The following is a 19,480-nucleotide window of genomic DNA, read 5'->3' as shown; positions in this document are numbered from 1 at the left end:
GGTGGAAAATTGGCTGGGCTGCTGGGGTCAGGAGCAACGCGAGCAGGACTTCTCCACGAGGGAGGACAGGCTGGGAGCCAGGGGCAACCCCAGCGCAGGCAGTGCCCTCACCGACGGGGCGCAGCCCCGCAGCATCCGAGCCGGGTGGGCAGAGCCGGGTGCAGATAACGGACTCCATTGACTGTCCCAGACCTGGTGAGGGTATGAACCAGGTCTGGGGTCCATCTTGAAGGGTCCTGCTAGGAGCAAGAAGGGACGGTGCCAGAGATGGGGCTGGAGACCGGCACTGCTATGGCATTGCTGGGCAGGCCCTGGTGGCCCTGGGCTGAGCCACGGATGGGGTCCTGGGCCCTGGGCAGGGGTTGGGGGCTGGGGAGGCTGGGCAGAGCCATCAAGACCTATTGGTGCCCTGTCACTGGGCTCAAAAGTGGTATTATCATAGTAATTCTGGTGTATTTGGGATTGTATTCCATGATGTCAATCAGTAGAAAGGTAAAGCTGTAGAGAGTTTACCAGCATCTAGATTAAAATGGTAGTAATAGTCTTGAGAGCGTGCATAAAGCTGTTGTTTTCCCCATTCTTGATTTTCTGTATGAGGCTTTTTCTTTCTTTCCTCTCCTGAGACTGCAAAACTTCATATTTCTTGTCTGCGCACCTGGTTTTCTAACCAAGCAACGAATCACATTCATACCCTCCTTTTTTCCCCCTCCCTCTCCACTTACGCAGGTAATGTTTTACACCCTAAAGCGCTTATTAGGCTCAGTTAGGCCGAATGCTCCCCTGTAGACCCCTGCTGTGTGCAAGAAAATTCCCTCGGCCCACTTGGTTTTGGGTGGGAAAATCTGACTTGAAAAGGGATTCCCAGAAGGGGGCTGAGATGATGTCTGGGAATTTGCTTCCCAAGGAGGCGCAGAGCCAAGGGGAAGGAAAGATGTGCTGGCGAAGAGGAGCACTCATTGCGGACGGGGAGGAAGTACAGAAACTGGGAGGAGCGGGAGCACTCGTGGTGGCTCTCTTGCTGCGTCGGCTGGAGCTCTCGGAGGCGCCGGCGTAGGAGTACTGGCTGTGGGGATTTGAGGAGCATGCTGAAGATTAAAAGAACAAAAGCTAGAAAGGATAAGGCTGAAAGCGTAGAGGATGTTTTTCAAATCCCTTTCATTTTCTGCAGCATTGTCTAAATCGGGGCGGTTGGCGGTGTATTAGGTTCCCTGCGGTTCTCTCGTGTCTGATCATCGGGATCCCCCAGCAAGACAGCAGCAGAAGTGGTGAGTGAAGTCCTTCACGAAGGCCCAATGGGAAGCAAAAAAAACTTCTAATCCGCAACTCACAAACGAAATTCAGGCCCTGTGTTGTCCGTTAAAATCTGAAATAACAGAGGTCTCGCCACAGGGGCGGCGGCTGAACGATTTGCATTAGGCTGTGTCCTGTTTATCAATATTAAACTTGGCTGGTCACGTACTCTCCTGATCCCTCCGTTGCCTGAGAGGTAGAAAAGTGGAATCCGGTTTAGGTGAGGATCAGTGTATCAGCTGCAGGATGAACACAGTCCTGAGTGGTTTGTTACTGATCTTAAAAGTGCTGTCTACGGTTTGATAAGGAGCTCTCAGCCTGGTGGCACCCAGGAGAGGAGACAAATTGCTTGGCAGAAGTTTCTGATCATCTGCTTATTTTTAGTTTCTTTTGTTCCCCTTCCCTTCATTTACTTACTGTAGGCGCATTTCGATGGCTTCCGTCAGCACTTTTGGAAATCTCCAACACGAGCTAGGTATCAAGAGGAGATAGGGGAAGGAAAAGGAAACGAGAGGGAAATTACGGATAAAGAATACTTCCAAGAAATCTTTACGTTATCTTTGTCCGATGCCTCGCATCCCAGTGCGTTATGTCCCTTCACCTCCTGCAGCTCGGCACAGTGCCGTATTACATCTTCTGGGTCAGCAGTTTCCCATCTCTAATAGGCGCCCGGTTAGTATTTTGATGGACAATTCTGTCTATTTTGGATTTGGCTGTTGAGACTTCTGTTACTGGAATGAGAAATTAAGGTTTTCCTGATCTCACAAGTTAGAATGGTTTAAATTCGCCCTGCAGACTTTTGACTGCAGTTTCTAATCATGGATTTTTCTTTTTTTATTTTTTTTTTGTGGCTTGAATGATTGTCTCAATTAGCGTTTCCACTCTTGAAGACTTGAAGGCTGGAGAAAGGAGACGTTAGGGAGTTTTCCTGCAATAGGTTTCAGGTGTCTAACTTTCAGATTTGACATTTAGTTTATTTTTTAAATAATTGAACTGTGTGGTTTTGCTGTCTCTAATTTACATAGGAAGTTCATTTTCCCTAAAGTATTTTCCGAGCTACAGAAGACAATAAAGCAGAACTGGAAGCATCTTAAGAGTTTGCCTGCTGAGATAAGTGGTTTCCAGTGGAGATGTCGGCTGCTACCTTTCCAGCTCTGATCTGGTGCTCTTTAGTTAGGTGGTCTCAAAAAAAAAAGACTCAACCTTGTTGAGAATGAAAAAAATAACTTTAAAAATGAATTAACATATTGAAGAACTGTCTCAGAACCCAGCTAAATGTGGAGATTTTAAAGTAATATATTTCATCTGTGAATTAGAAAGCTTTTTGTTTTTATTTTTGCAAGATATGTATGTTTATTCGTTGGTTTAATCTCTGGATTGCTTGATCACATCATTGCCAAAAAACATACTCATTACGCAGGCAAAATTTCTAATCATCTTTCATGTAAAAACAGCCAGCGCAAGTCTCTAAATTTAGGAGTTGGTTGCATTCCCAACTAAAGGAAGCTTGTCTATTTTTAAGTGTTATAATGTGATTAACTTTTGTGGGAGGTTCACGAGTCCGTTAAATCATGTTTTCGTAGCCATGGGCTTCCAGATTTTCATTTATTTTAATTTATATTTGCCTGTAGCATTTAACTGTTGTTACTGTGCGGTTTTGTTTAGAGTCACATTTAATTGGTTTCAGAGCTAACCCTCAAGATGCGCGGATATTAGTATTGAATAGGAAAGTAATAACTGCTCATATAGCTGCTAAAATATTTCAGTATTCGAGCATTTACTGTGTGCCACCTCTGCCCTAACAAATTACTCTAAAAATAGCTATTAAAAAAAAAATCGGTTGTTCAATAAGGCACTTTTATCATCTGTTAAGGTGCTCATGGAAATTATGCATGACCTTTAGTGTATTTAAAATCATTTGAGTGTAGAGCATTATGCTATTCAAGAAGCAGGAATAGCTCTGAAATTTCCAGACAGCCAAAATTTGAGGATACTGGCTTTGATTTTCAGCTTGCCTCCCCAGCTTATTTAGACCAGCTACATGAACCGGACTGCCACAGCCAGTGATAGATCACTGAATGTGTCCCTGATGTTACAATGCCCACTTTTATTGTATATTCTGTAGAATTATTTTGTGCAATAATTCAGTACATTAAAAACTTATTGCACATTGTAACAAAGCCGCTGCCCGTTCTTGCAGTACAACGCTAAATTTTGTGATGTGTCAGGAATTACATAGCAGAATCAAATACATTAAAAAACCTTGTGTATATTTTTGTGAACAGACAATAAAGACATTATATTTCTTATCTGAAACTTGTACAAAAGCTGCAGTCCTACAATCCTGTAAAAAGGAAGATATCATAATTTTTTTCTGAATTATATAAAAAATGTAATTTAAATATCCGTTTTGTAGAAAGCTCCACAGATGTGAACTTTGGTAGGTTTTTGCACTGCATGGCAGTATCATAGTTGTCTTTTAATGGACATACAGTGAAGCCATGTATGTTTAGGAGCATGATTTATTAATCTAATTGCCTGAAGCAAGAAAAAAAAAGTGTGAGAACTACTGACAACACTGGAAGGACAAAAGGATTTCCTTGTTTCTGTACCATTTCTGATGTTATTTTGAGTTCAGCAGAGAGAAATCTTTCAAACTTACTGGTACCTTCCCAAATCTTTGCTTGTTCAGAATGCTGAATGAAGGGACTAGGGAAATGAAAGTGTAAAATCAGGCAAAAGGAAATGGAGATGAGGAAAAGCCTTTCTAAAATAGGGGGGAAAGGAAAATGCCTGTCTTTCTGGATGACTGATCTTCCCTCCTTCCTTAAAATATTTTTAAATAAAAATCCATTTTGGTGCTCCCATCTCTGTTGTCAGAGCCCCACCACCCAAACACTTTGGCATTGACACAACTGAGGGGCTTGCAAATCTTTCAAAGCTGTAATAATAAAAATGCTGTTGTCATCCGTGGAAGCAATAACACAGTTCCCCCCAGCAGCACGCTTCGTAGCCTTCAGCACAGTTTCCATCCTTGCCTTGAGCTGCAGCGTTCGCTGGTGTACTGTCAAAGCTGTTGGAGAGCAGGTGGTGGTGTTCAGGTGGGTAGGGCACATGGGGAAGTTTTGTCCCCAAAGAAGGCTGGAGGGAAAATTTAATTATGGGGAGGTGCAGCTGGAGGCAGAGTGGTGCCTGGGAAGTGTTTCAGCTTTTGGCTGTGACGAGGGGCTGCTGTCAGGCTTGCTTCTCCTCTGCAGACAAGTATGAAGAACAAGCTGCTGCATTACACTGCGGTTTTCCAGCTCCAGCAGGCTGAACACAAACTCTCAATTAACCTGCTTAAATCCCGTTGTTACCCACTGAGCAAGAGTTGCGGATGTTAGTGGGAGATTTCTTCTAAAATGTACGATAATGATAAAATTAATATTTTTGACATTTAAACACTTGTCATTATATTTCAGAATTAACGACCTTTTAAGAGAGACTTCGGTAATTTTGGTCTCCCAGAATTGTATTTTTAAGCTATTTGAGAGCTGAGGAAGATAATATGTTACTTTGGAATGATGTTCGTATTCATGAGGTTTTCTTAGTGTTGAAGCATAGTTAGTAATGCAAATTCAGGCTTCCCACAATAGATAAAGGCTATAATCTTGTAGACTGTGCTGTCTCCAGTAAATGAAGGATATATTTTCCAGGAAATAAATTAATGATTCAATTGTATTCCTAGGTCCCCAGGTTTGCTTTGTCCTCCGGTGCTTTGTAAGCTAACCCTGTGAGAGGTGGCAGCAGTCGTGTAGATCTGAGGAGCTCCTGGAGTACCAGCAGTGGTGGCTAGAGACTCTTCAGAGGAGCATGCTTGCCCTATTTCTGAATGAGCCCAAAGAGGCTGGAGAGGTGGTAATGTGTGTCATCTCTCTGCGGAGAGACATCTACCCAGAGCTTCTTATTAAAATTTGCCAAAGCTGTGTTGCATGTGATCGCAAGTGAATGAAGAGCAGAGCATTTAGGCAGATTTGGGGGTAATGTAATGGGCAGGAGGTCAGGTGCTGAAGTAGTGCTTCTGTTGCTGGATGGCTGAGAGCACTTCAGGCTCCTTTATTCCCTTGCTTCTTACCCAGGTGCTCCTCCATGGGTGCTTGAATTGAGCCTCCCCTTCCCTTTGAGGACTGTAGGGATGAAAGGAAGGAGGACCTGGGTTAGGGGTGGATGCAGCAAAATCCCCTAGCGGGAAAAAGGGGAGGAAACAAGTAGGTTTTTCTCTTGAGCTGCCTGGTCTTGACATCCTGCTCTTGCGGGGAAGAGAGCGCCCTCTTGCTTGGAAATGTTTATTACCGTTTAAAGTGGAATCCAAAGAAGTGCCAACGCATCCTGGAGTAGAGTATTTTTGGTTAGTAATGGGAGGTTATTTATTTATTCATATCTGCAGAATTCCTGTCCAGCGCTGTAGATCTTGCCTTATGCATAGAAAGTTACACTGTATGAGGAGTGCTCTTTATCCATAGCTCAACTTCTCCTACAATACCTCTAGTGATAAGAAAACGAAAGAAGAGCTCTGCAATATGTTTGGAAAGTTGACTGGCTGGCTTCTGGAAGGTCAAAGGAAGAAACTAATTTCAAAATCGACCATCTTTCTCATGCACTTAAGTGCTGTCCAGCTGCTTGCTCTCATTTATATTAAGGAATCTCCACTGTGTATGTGTTTGCTGCCTGCAACGTTGAGTGCTTTGGTTTAGCACGGGGAGAAAATGTATTCTACACGTAACCTGGCCCCAGGCTTGTAAAGATTTATGAGTTTAAATGGGCCTTCATACTGAGGCCTTCTTAGGCCAGTGCAACACACGGAGCTCTGCTCCAACTGCCCTTACATCGTTTGGTAGAAAAGGACATACCTGGGGCATTGCATTTGTCAAGAGTTTAGCAGTAGCCCAGCATCTGACATAACTGAAGAACTTTTCTTCTGTCCTTACAAATGACTGTCTCTTCCAAAGAGTTTTGTCCATGCTTCCAGCTAATTCCCTCCTCCAACAAAGAACAGCAGCTGGGTGGATCAGTAGACTAAAAACTTGCAGTCTCTGTGCAAAATCCATAGTCTCTGATTCAAGACTTGGGCCCAGGCAAGCAATGCTGTATCTTGGTAGAGTAATGCACTAGTATGTTCCTATGGGAGTTGTACGTAGCAGAATAGTTGAGGTTGGAAGGCACCTCTGGAGATCATCTAGTCCAACACTCTTGCTCAAGCAGGATTGGCTAGAGCAGGCTGCCCAAGACCACGTCCAGTTGGGTTTCGAATATCTCCAGAGGTGGAAACTTTACAAGCCTTCTCGGCAACTTCTTCTAGTGTTCAACCACCCACAGAGGAAACCTGCAAGAAGGTAGTCCAGTAATTCCTCCATTTGGACCACCAAACCTCATCGAAACTGGAATGAGCCTGAGACCTGCTGTGCTCGAGCACTGTTGTGCACTGGCTGGCTGGTTGAGGGACTATAGCTCAGAGATTAATTGGGGAGGCAATTAATCTCCACTGAACAAAAGTGAGGGGTGTGACAGCTGTGCCCCGAAGAGCTCTCCTCTCCTCCTCTGAGTGCTTGGCTGGTTAGGCAGATGGTGTACCTCCATGCAGTGCTTGTAGCTGTGTATTTTTTTTATCCTCACTCATATCCAGTGCGTGGTTGTGCATAACTCTTCCCCTCCATGTGCTACTCCTGTGGCAGTAAAGGAGACAGTGCATGCCCCCCTCTCTGTCTCTGTATCTCTCAGGCTTTCGTAGAGCTGGAAGAAATTCTCACCACCTCCAGCGTTTGAGATGCACTATGACAATTTTGCCCATCTTGGTATCTTTTCTGTTATGTTTGAGATTTCCCTCTTCTTGGTGGTGGTGGTTGTTGTTGTTTGCTTTCATTTCATATGGTGTCTGTCTCTCCTGTGGCTTTTGAGAGTTGTGCTGCCTACAGCAGTCACTCCTGCTGTTTCTGCTGCCTCTGAGAAGCTTGTGTTTCTGCTATGAGCAACATGGGGAAGACTTTGAGCAGATTTCTGTCGGTGGAATACATCTGTAGCACCTTTAAAGATCGAAGGTAATCTGATGGCCATTTATCAAAATAAAGCTTCAAGACTTTTACCATTCTTTTTGTATGCAAATTGTTGAGGATGAGTAGTTGCTGAAAGCTACCGTAAAAGCCTTGCTTGATGCACTGGATGTGGGGATGTCCTCTCACCACCACCTCAGTCTTCAGATAGTCTCCTTGACTTAGGACTTCCCAGAGATTTTCAAGCCTCTTTCTGATGGAGAAGGTGGGTACTAATGAGTTGTTAGACTCTCCAGAGGTGTCAAGTGAAACTTGGTTATTCCTTAGCTACTGAGGTGGAGACCACCCTACTGATCTTTGTCTTTTTTCTCAAAACCTTATTCTTCCTAAGCAGCGTCCACCCATTTGACCACCTTTGGCCATCAGGAACACTCTCATGAGAGTCAGCGGTTGCACCAACACTACTCCTTGGACATCAAAACAGTAGTTAGTAATTATTTGAAGAAAAGAATGAATGAAGGCTGGAGAAGGTGACCTTTTAGTCAGTGATCCCGTTGCCTCAGCATGGAGACTGGGTCGCATGTCCCAGTTTGCAAGACTTATTCCAACATCTCAGTCAGGTCTATACATGGGAAATATGTATGGCTTGTGGTCAGCTGGGACCCATTTCCTTACAGTGTCCTTTTCTTTGGCCCATTTACGCTTGCAAGAGGTTTTATGAAGGTGTTAGCAATAGTTGTCCTGAGAAAAATTACAGAAAGTCAAGATGAGTAATACTGAAAATAAGTGTTCTCTTTGGGTCTCGAATAGATGTGATGACATTTCTGCATTGCTATCTGCAAAAGTACCTGTTAAAGCAAAAGTTGCTGCTAGCAGTAACAGCTCTTTGTATCTCATTTTTCAGTCTAATCCATTGCTGATAATGTTTACAAAATATTTCGCCTTTAATAAAAATAAAAACCAAGAAAGCTTTCATTTGGGGAGTTTTTATGACAAGAGTCGGCACCTGACAGATCATTGTAAACATTGACAGAAAATAAAAAAGCGTAAGCTAAATACATTAGAAGATAAGATGCTGGAGTTATTCTCCTTGGTAAAATTTGTGTCTACCCTTATTCGGTAACATAGAAGTGAAATAGCCTGTTCCCTTTCTTCTCTCCACCTCTGGTAACTGTTACTGGGGTAATTCTGCTTAACGAAGAAATCCAATTTATTGGGATGTTGCTGGCTTTTGTTTGTAAGGGTAATGGCGAGTTCGAGCAGGGCTGTTTCTTAAAGCCGGACTTCTCAGGCTTTTGAAAGCCCAGCTCCTTGGCATATAGACCTTCTCCTCTCTTCTCTTTTGATCTAGACTTGATAGTTTTTAACCTGTCAGAGAACTTCTCCATGGTCAGTTGTGGGTACGAAGTCAGGATGATTTGATTAAGTCATCCATTTTAATGTAACATAATAACTGCAAACAGGAGCAGCCGGCACCGTATTATCTGCAAGTCCTTCACAGACGTCTCTGGAGAGCTGCTGCATGAGAAGTTCTGATTCCCCAAACTGTTCTTAGACCCTGTGGAACAATTTCCATATAAAAAGAGTTCATTTCGCTTTATATGCCCTCCAGACAGAAGATTCTGTTGGAAAATGGATTAAACTTCTTTTCTTTCATATCTATAAAGGGCATATTATCTCTTTTAAAGTTTGTAGAGATAAAACATTAACTAATGAAGATATTAAACTGGAAAAACAATCCAATTTGGTAACATAATAGTATTTTCTTAAAGCTTTATGATATTAAAATTGGTATTGATTTTTTTGAAAATATGCACTCCATTTGGAAATAGATATTTATTTGGAAACTGTGCTTCTGTTAGTTATTAGTATACAGCAGGGCAGTTCTGGACCCCTTTTCCAGTGTCGGTCAAGCAGTGACGCTGATTTTTATATCCAACAGATAGAGACTCCATATGGTAGAAATTTTACTGCCTGCTACTGTAAGTGGGGTCAAAATTAGACCCGCAGAAGGCGGAAAATCTGTTTATGCCCAGTGATGTACACATGTGAGTTTAAAACACACATAGTCCCTTTTTTAGGAACCAAATTGTAAAGGCTTCCCTTTATTTGGAAGTCATTTTAATTTAGTTCTCTAAAATGTAAGTTTCTGTGTTCTAAAATATACTTCCAAGTTAATCTTAATATTATCTGGTTTAATCTCATACTTTGCCACAGCAGTAGTGCTTCAGATTACTCTTTCTTAGCTCTGGCTGGTTGCTCTGGATAGTTGGCATCCATTTAATTTCTGTAATATAGCTCTGGCTTAAATTAGTACGAAGCGTGAGGACTGACCTCACGCATGTATTGAAGATTAAGTCTATAAGGATGCATCTTAACCAGCTTCTGGATAAGACATGAAGATTTCCCATACTTTGCTCTTTTAGCAGCGTTAAGCGTCGGTTATGGTATTCTTGAAACTTTTTATGTTGACTAGCTTTCTGATGGTTTTCCAGCATGTCATCTATGAGGTCTGTGTGTCCAGAATCAGTTCTTTCCATGGGAGAAATTGGATAAGTTGTAAACTAAGTAAGTCAGCCATACATTGATTAAAAGGATGTGTTATCTATAGACTGGTCATTATAAAGTTGTAGCCGTTACTGCTTATTGCATTGACATAGGGCAGGAGGAAAGAAGAGTGAAAATTTTCCTATTAACAATTTTAATTAACTTTTAATTGATTTCGAGGAAGATAAATGGTTTCATTATAAAGTCTCATAATGAACACCTTTGCTGGTATTAAAGATTCAGGGAAATTTCCTGACGCCTGTTCTGATAACAAAACATAAAAATCTCTTATGATCTTCCCAGAGGTCTGTAGCCTCATTTATAAAGTGAAACAAATGAAAATACCTCGCTCACACAATGCCCTTTGTTTAATTCATGTGACCTGATTAATCATGCTTTAATTTAATTAAGGAGGAGGAAAAAATAATGGATCAGCATTCAAATTATGTTGAGGTCCTACCAGCTCTAGGAAAAAAGTAGTCTGAATTTTGTCCATCCCCAGAAGGGCAGGTACGTAATAGCAAGATTGAGGCTTAATTCAGTACGTGAGTACAAAGATACCAACTGAACAAAATCGAAACAGTCTCTCCCTCAAATCTTCAATTTTTTTTTGTTTGAATGCATTTGTCCTTTTCTGAGACTCGAAGAATAAGCATGAAATGTGACAGCGTTTAGTTTTGAAGAACATGATAGATAAATACAAGAAGTTCAGTAGTTCTTCAGAGGGCAATGATTAAAATACCAGCAAAAGTGATAAATACATCAAATGAAATGAAAGTGTCTAACTAATATGTCCTTTCTCACTGTCAGCTGACCACATCCATCTAAGCATAGATTCGGCAATGACTTGGAGAGCAAAGAAACACCTAAATCAAACAGTGTAAAATAAAAATTCCCCTTGGATACCGCCCAGCCCTGACAATACCTCAGCATGATGTGTATCTAAGTGCTTGACTTTACAAGCATCTAGTTTGGCTTCTGCTTATGTTCACAGGTGTCCAAGGCTGAGTAACTAAATATGTGTTTTCCCCTGAAGTCCAGCTGGGATCCAGAAAACGGACATTTCTGTCACTGCAAATTATTATTATTATTATTATTATTATTATTATTATTATTATTATTATTATTTTTCCTCTGAGCTATTTCGTCTTTGCTATGTATCAGTGAGAAGTAAGCTGCTCCAAACCAGGACTGCTGAGTGGCCACCCAAGCGTTAGTACACCCTAGGGTATTCTTTCTGCTTATCTTGTTACTCCCATGTAGGCGTGTCCCTCACATTTAAAATGTGCCTTAAAACAAGGTGTTTTCTTCTGTTTCTTCAGGCTACGGACCCGGACGCTGGAGTAAACGGTCAAGTTCGTTACAGCCTGGCAAACTTCAACAATCTTTTCCGCATCACGTCAAATGGTAGCATTTATACAGCGGTTAAACTGAACAGGGAAGTAAGGGACTATTATGAACTTACTGTGGAAGCAACAGATGGAGCTGTGGACCCCCGCCGCGCAACATTAACGCTAGCCATCAAGGTGCTGGATATTGATGACAACAGCCCTGTTTTCACAAATTCTTCCTACACTGTCTGTGTACCAGAAAACCTACCGCCTGGCACCGTCTTCCTGCAGATAGAGGTAAGAAAATATCATGGAGCAAAGAAAATGTATCGCAAATGTTTTGCAGTACTAAGCACGTTCTTATTTAACTTTTCAGTGAGACCAAAGTAAAAGATTACAAACTGGAACGGGGGGAGTTATCACACCTGACAGACTGGGAAATGCATGGTCTTTAGAGAGGTATCTAAAAATACTTAGATGGTGAAGCTCACTTGGACAAGTGAGCTACTATTGCAGTTTCTCTTCTTTTGAAAAACTGAACTATGCTACTATTGCAATTTCTTGGAATAGTGTTTTATGCTCTGAAGTGCTTTTTTATTTTTTATTTTTTGTTCTTGAAAGCTCATCATGTTGTTCCTACTAGTTGAGATTAGTAGCAAAGAGAGGACTTTATTCAACTAATTCAGACAACCCAGATGTCTTCACTCACGTTATAGTCAATGGAGATAAGTTGCCTCTGGAAACAATTCATCTCGTGCTCAGATTGTAGTCTAAGACCCTTGAAGTGAAGTAGGCCTCTGGGGATGTTGTCTTCTCTTCATTGACTATAAAAGATACTCAGACAATTGAGAGCTAATTGCTCAAGGCTAAGCTAGAACTCTTAAGACAGCTGAGATTCACTTCCTGCAAGAAGTCTATGCATCATCCTGATGTTTCGGTCAGCATCTTCTAATGAGCAGAATCCATCCTGAGATAGTTTCGAGAAGAATGGTTTTCTCTGAAGCCAGCTGCAGATGAATCTTAAGCCAAATTAACAGTTAAAGAAATCATCAGTATAATGCTCATTATACTGAGGAAAATAGGGAGTTTTTTTGGTCTAAATATTGGTATCAAATAAAAACATCCATGCTGCCAACCTGAATGAGATCAAAGGTGTGTTTAGCCTGGTGTCCTTCTCTCTGGGGAAGAGCACAAATCTAGAACACCTTTCTGGTGACTCTTGCCCAGCATGTAGTGCTGGTATCACATGGTGGGTGGCTTCCCAAACCACTCCTGGTATCTCCGGGTTTAGTAACCTCAAGTGGATTTTTCTTCCTTCTGTTTAGGCAAAGTATAAAGTATATCCAGTATTATTAGAATAATATAGTCAAATTAAATGTATTTCCAGTTGTATGGGTTTTTTTTGTGTTCTTTAAGGAAATTAGTGGGTTTTTTGTGTCTGTGTGAAAATGGATTTTGTTAGCTTTTAAGTAATTTTTTTTTTCATGTATTGCATTTTCCAGGCTAAAGATGTGGACCTTGGTTCTAACGTTACCTATCGGATACGAACGCAGGAAGCGCTACAGTATTTTGCGTTGAACAAGTATACAGGAGAGCTATCGCTTTTGAAGTCCTTGGATTATGAATCGTTCTCTGACACGGAAGCAACCTTCACCTTTCTAGTGGAAGCCTTCGACAGCAAGGGCACTATGCCTCCGGGTCTCGCTACCGTCACCGTGAGAGTAAAGGTAGGAAGAAAAACTTGTCGGTTGATAGCAAGCTCTTGATAGCAAGCTCTGCTGTGCAACACGAAATATCTCGGCAGCCCTTAGAGGTGTCCTGGTGAAACCCAGGAGCATGGTGGCAGTGTGTCTGCTTTCCTGCTTTTGCATTTGTATGAAGCTACTGCCTTTTCCTGACAGTGACTTGTGCAGTTAATTGTACAGTTTATAGTGGCTATAATTATTCTGCTATATGGAATTACATAGTTAAATCTTGGTTTCTGGATTTATGAAGCGCAGGGATAGATTTGCGAGTACCTGACAGACATAAACATTTAGTCCTTTAGCATCTCTGGAAGATTGGAATAAGTGTCTGATGGGATTGTTTGCAAAAGTGACGCCATCATGTTTCAGTTAAAGCTCCCATAAATTGTAATTTTATGAACCATTTGGGTGTATTGAGTGCTGATGTGGCACGCTGCATCTTAGGTTTTGGTTTCTGCTGCGTGAAAATACAGAGCTGCAAAAGAAACGGGCTTATTTAGCGCTTTTGCGCAATGAATTGTTCTCATACAGTGAGTTACAGCATGGCCTCTATCTTTCAGTTACCTTGCCGGTAATGTGGGGATGATGGTATTCTGTTTTTGTAAGCATTCACAAATGGAAAGCATTTGTAGCTGACACATTAGCACTTTTACTACCTATCTTGATTTGGCTGATGTACTCGTGTCCAAGAGGGGAAGATAGTTTAACTGCTTTAAAGTGTGCTGCTTCGCATTCACAAAGGTGCAGTTCTTGAGCCAGTCAGTGAAATACTTTTGCCTGGTTGCTTCACTTTTGTTGTCTTTGTCAGTGAAGAACAGAGTATTGGGAGAGAAGAGAGTTTAATTACTGGCATTTGAGTTAAGAAGCAAAAGCTGTAACATGAACAAAGACATGACTCACAAACATGAGCCTCGTATCTGGCAACTTCAGCTTAACAGTGAGTCTGCTGCAATCATTTTGCATAAATGAATCGGTCGGTTGGGTTCAGCTTAGCGCGCATCTGCAGGCACTGTGGATTGCGACCGGATTTTGAGTAATGCTGTTTGTCAGCTTCTACTCAGCCCCAAATTATCCCAGGGAGAATAAGTGTCTCGGGTTATTAGCTCTGACTGCAAAGGTGTAAGAAGGTTTCTGCAACGCCTTTCCATCTCGGCGAAGTTTCTTGGATTGAGATACAATGCCAAGTTTTCCTACTAGCCTGTCCTCTTCCCCAGCAGTTTCCAAGTCAATGCAAGAGAAAAATACCTTTTGACATCATTCCCTGAGCCTCTTCTGTTCATATGCTTAAGGAAGAAGTTGCTCAAGCTTACTTTTCTACAGAAACAACTTACTCCTAATGCAATGAATTTCTGAAAGATTTTTTTTTTAAGGCACTTGTCTTCAAATAGGAATAAATTCAGAGATAAGCTGTAGTCTGATCGTACAGGTGACCCAGCTGTATGACTGGGAATTTGTAGCATGTTCAGTGTCAGGGAGGCATTGTAGGAAAAAGGAGTTCAAGAAGGAATTAGTGGGATGAAAAAGAGGAGTTTTGTTTTGGGCTTTCTTTTCTTGTATTTTTCCTGGAAACTTCCACACACATGAGCAACAAAAAGGGAGCACGATGATGCTTGTTTGAAAAGGCAGCAAGCGAGAGGCTGGGACATGAGGCTGGAGCCAGGAATTGCAGTTATGGCAATAAAAAGTGAGTAAGTCAGGTACAGAACAGGGCCAGAAACTGAAGACAAGAAGGTTATACTTTATGTGAGAAAGAAAAGAAAACCAAGGAAAGGATTACAAGTGAGTATGGTCATACTCAGTGGCAGGCTGATTTTTTGTAACATCAGTGAATACAATTAAGTAGAGGCTGAGGTTACGATGCCAGTTAGGTTCCACCCACAAATGAGATGATGTGACAGTCAGATCGGTGACAGTCAAGGGAGAACATGGGTGAGGGCTTGCAGAAAAAATATTTTACAAATTTTGTTTTGTTGGGTAGATATCCATGACGGGGTACGTGTTAAAGAGATGGTGCAGATTTAGCGTTTTGGCCATCAGGTCTAGAATAGAAGAAATGCTTAAATTTGAGCTTACAGATGAGCTTTCCTGAGATAAAATTTAGAGGGTGAAGAAAGGATAAAGACCAAAATCAGAGCCTTGTGCTTCCCCTGTGCGAGATGAGAAGGAATCCGCCAGAGGACATCCCGAAAGGGGGATTCAAGAGAGCAGCAAGAGGAGGACAGAGCCCTGCAGGCCCAGGGCGAGCTAGGAGAGGAGCAGGCCTTTGGAGTGGAAAGGGATAGAGGAGTGGCAAAGCGCGTGGCAACGCAGTTTGTGTTTATTCTTAATGGAAAAGACTAACGTCTCTTTTCTGGAGGTGAGGATCTGAAAGTGAAGTGGAAGATGACTTGCATATCCCCTTCCCTGCCTGTGCCTCTGCCAGTGGATGTAACCACCTGGGAGCTCCTTCCACTGCCAGAGAAAACAGAAATATGTTTGAATATGGAATCTGTAACCACCTCGCTGGGAATTTTCCAGTCTTTCGTTGCCCTGCGTTTGTGCGTGAGCTTTGAGGCGCAACCAAAGCTGCCTGCAGCCAAGGATAACCTGCACCAGCCCCAGCTGCTGCAGAGCAGCATCCCACCTGGAGCATCCCAACCGGGTACCTGTGCTGGGGACGGAGGGTCCTAATCGGCACAGAGAGAGGCCCCAGGATTAAAGAGTTCCCCTGAGGACAGAGGTGGGACATGTCTTGCACAGGCACAAGGTCAGCACATCATGGGAAGCTGCCGGAGGGGGCCAGTTCCTGTCCAGCAGCTCAGTGAGGATGTTCCCAAAGCACAAAATCCTGCCCTAGCTCTTAAATGCATGGGAGGGTAGATGATACCCTGTACGGCGTGGTCTAGACAGAGGTTTTGCGACCCCAAAAAGGAAATAAAGCAAGCCCGATCGCACTGTAATTCCTAGCATAACCGGTGTTCAACTGGCAGCTGGAATAACTCCAAGTCGAGCTAGAAAAAGCAGAAGCAAGCATCAAAGCAAAAACATTCTCGGGACCAAGCAGAGAATTTATGTAACCTTTAGGGATTCAGTTCCTATAATCTCAGAGTATTACTTGTGTTATAGAGGTCTCCGGTGCTTTTGGACTTGTGCTGCTTTGTTAACATCTGGCATTTTTCATTCTTAACTGAAAGCGTTGCAAGTTTTACTCGGTAATACGATTCTGTTAGCCAAATACGGACCATGTCTGATGGTGTCATGTATCATTCATGGGATATCAAATTGAAAGAGCAGCAGTGGGGTATACGCGTAATCAGATTGATCTCTGCAGCCAGGCGAAGGGTGGATGCACGCAGCGGCTTCTTTGGACCCTTGCTTTCAGCCTTTGGCATGACGAGTTGCAAAGAGTTTGTATTAACCTTTCCGGAACTTGATGAAAATGTAGATTGTGCAGCAGAATACTCACTAGGGGAAAAAAACAACTTAATCGCTTACCGACGCATCGGTATTGAAATACGTTCTTGGCTCCCGCCGCAATTAAACGTCTCACGTTTCTGCTATTGTATAGATGACTTACGAGTCCTTCTTGGGAGGAAATTGAAAGATAAATTAACGAATTAACCCTGTGTTTAATGAAGAAGTGCATCTTGTGCATACGTGTGCCCCAAAAAAGTTTTATTTAGCCAGGAAGTGATACTTTTTAGCTTCCTTAAAACAAAATTTCATCTTATTTTCTTTCTCTGCTTTCCTGTTTTATAAATCAGATGCTGTTGCATCCTTGCTGGTATTACCGAGGAGGACTAGAAGCAGTGGCATCAAGCTGTGCTTGAGATGCAAAAAGAATTTTGTCCATAGCCTCAAACAGACTGAGATTTTTATTTTTCTCCTTCAGTTTTCAGATTCCCCTCGCAGCTTTCATAGCTTTGCACCTCAGTTAAAGAGTCCTAATGAGTCCTCCTGTCTTGGGATGGCAGGAGAGATTGCACAGGTTGTCTTCCAGATTAATTGGCGACTGTAATCTGGTCTGTAATCAAGAGCACAGACCTTCTTATTTTATCCATTGAATATAATAATTATACACAGCAAGTGTTAGCAATCTGTTACCAACTCTGAGAAACAATTCATACACTTATTTTTTTTAGTGGTTTGCCACTGTCGAGGTGTAACTTCCCTCGCTGTATTGGCAGAAATTTGCACTCCCAAGGTGCTTGGGAGGGTTGAAGTGTTTGCTATGAGTGTCTATAGTGCACGCTGCAAATTTAAGCGTCCTCTCACAATATAAAGGTTTCCTTGCATTGGAAGAAGTGAAATTGTTGCTCTTCAACTGGTATGCTTGTTTTTTAGGATTTAGCATTTGGAAACAGTTACCATGGTAATAGAGCTTAAGAGAAATGAGACTAACCTTCTTCCAGTTTCTATTATTGTTAAATGAGGGATGTATTCCTAAATACATATTATGAAATCTCTATCACGGGACCTGCAAGATACCTGCATATTTTATGCTGTGACCTGCTCTTTTTATTACCAGCATTATTTTGTTTTACTTCGTGTCTTTCTTGTTTGTTATAATTGCTTTTTTCCCTCCTTTTATATCCTGGGAATGGATTACTCTTTTGTTTTTAAAGTAGAGTGTACAGCGTAATGGGGCCGTTATCTCTAGCTGATCATTTGAAGTGATAGAGCAACAAAAATAATAAAATAAAAAAAACCAAACAAATCTGTGGGTTTCTAGCAATGCTGTGTTGCAAGTTTGACAACACAGATGTTTACCAAAACTCTTACTATACCTTAATCCCAGTAGCCGGACTGTTCTGAATATGAATTTGAATGAATTTCCAGATTTAGTAAAACTGACTATTCCGATGAACATCAATAAATGTATTGCTATCACCAATCTGCCAAAGGTACACAGAGTACCCAAACCACAGTGGTTAAATTAATTTTCCGAGACAAGTACGACGCCGAAAAGATATACCACTTAAAATACTTCTGTTGCTTTACTGACGGGAGAATTTTTTTGGACTACTGTCAGATGATGCAGAAACTTTTGTATTGATGCTTGAGGGGGAAATTCTTGTTGCTGTCACTGCTTTCCTAACAATACGTCTACACCAAGTGTCAGCTGGGATTTTGTATGATCTTTTTTTCTTTTCTTTTCTTTTAACTGACAAAGATCCTCCTGTTAGCAAGGGCACAGTGTTTTATGTTCAGATGAAAACATAGCCATGTGAAACAATGAAGACTTACAAATTGCAGTGATTTCTAAGTGATTTCTGCATCAAGCATAAACTGGAAACAAAAATGACTCACAGTAGTACTCCTGAGGAAAAATTTGCCAGGTCTGGTTCTGAAAACAGATAGGTGGCTTAAAATTGTCCGATCGAAAAAGAAGAAATTGGCTCTACCCCTCATTTAGTTGGACTAAGTATTGAGCAGGACTTGAATCATGAAGTCCTGTTGAAGCTACCTGTTGGTCTAACTGCAGTTCATCAGATCTTGCCTATGCTGAATGGTAGGTCAAATGGGAAAATTCAAAGTCATTCTATGCACTGGAATATGCACTATATGCATTGACTGGTCTTTTCATGGGAGCGAATTTGAACCTGTCACCATCAGCGTGCTACGTCTTCCCTTTCTTGGGAACTTGGCTTAAAAGGCAGTCTAGCACGGCAGCAGCACATAACTTTGGAAAAGCTCAAAAAGAAGAGCTCATTGATATTCTGCATTGCCCCCGAAATATAACTGCTTGTTTTTCTCTTGTCTAGCAACATCACTGGGATAATGGGTATGGTGTTGGACTACAGTGCCTATAAACAGATTTATCTTTTATAAAACTCAACTTCTCTGTTCAACCATCTGCTGAAGTCATTTATTGCCCTGTCTTCCACCATGAACTTTATTGTTTAATTCAGATTGTGAACTACTTGAGGGTTCGCAGAGCATTAAATATGAAAAAGAGGCAGTTATAGCACATTAACATGCCTCTGGTTTTGTAAAACTTCAAACAAAAAACCCGGTGCAGAGAAGCGCTAGACCCAATTAAAGACCAATTTCAAAGTGCAAGTTCTTGCAGTTTGTTAGGTTATGCCGTGAGCATCGTCCCAAAGACCCTGAACTTGCCACTCCAAGTCACTCGCTGTAGTTCGATTCTCCAACCTCGGTCCTTGTAAATTAGCCACTGTGCTCGACACACCTTTAAAAGAGATTGCAAATACTTGCATCAGAGCTAGCAGTAATTTTCAACTCCTGGCTTACTTTAGTGGACTGAGTATAGATATAAAATTGAAATTCTACGTTGGCAAACCAAAGGGTAGGAGCACGGAGAACAGTTTGCTCGCGGACTTTGTATGTGTCTTGGGGGACGAATGGATGGGTGAGACATGTGAATCTTTAAGGGGAATACCTTGAAGGTATGTGCTTCATCGAAAGATGAAAATGCACTCCTAAAGAATGGGAAGGGACTTAAAAGTTTTTAATATTTCAGGATGTGGTGATTGTAGGTAATTTTTTTAGATTATGCCGTGTAATAATTTTACTTTTTTTTCCTCAAAGGTGCATTTTT

At 41.8% G+C, this 19,480-nt stretch overlaps 1 protein-coding gene across 10 annotated transcripts in view; it reads left to right on the top strand.

Annotated features, from left to right (window-relative positions):
• LOC112981614 (protocadherin-15) overlaps nucleotides 1–19,480 on the top strand; it is a 1,192,166-nt gene that overhangs the window by 1,080,558 nt on the left and 92,128 nt on the right. For all 10 annotated transcript variants that reach the window (XM_064513568.1, XM_064513569.1, XM_064513570.1 and 7 more), the window contains 2 exons: nucleotides 11,186–11,491; nucleotides 12,697–12,921. In XM_064513568.1, coding sequence (XP_064369638.1) covers nucleotides 11,186–11,491; nucleotides 12,697–12,921 — 531 coding nt within the window. The remainder of the gene's footprint in view (nucleotides 1–11,185; nucleotides 11,492–12,696; nucleotides 12,922–19,480) is intronic.

This window comes from Dromaius novaehollandiae, chromosome 6 (assembly GCF_036370855.1).
Source record: "Dromaius novaehollandiae isolate bDroNov1 chromosome 6, bDroNov1.hap1, whole genome shotgun sequence".
Classification (NCBI taxonomy): Eukaryota; Metazoa; Chordata; class Aves; order Casuariiformes; family Dromaiidae; genus Dromaius; species Dromaius novaehollandiae.
The sequence above is the reverse complement of the archived record's forward strand: the minus strand, read 5'-3'. Positions and strand labels throughout refer to the sequence as shown.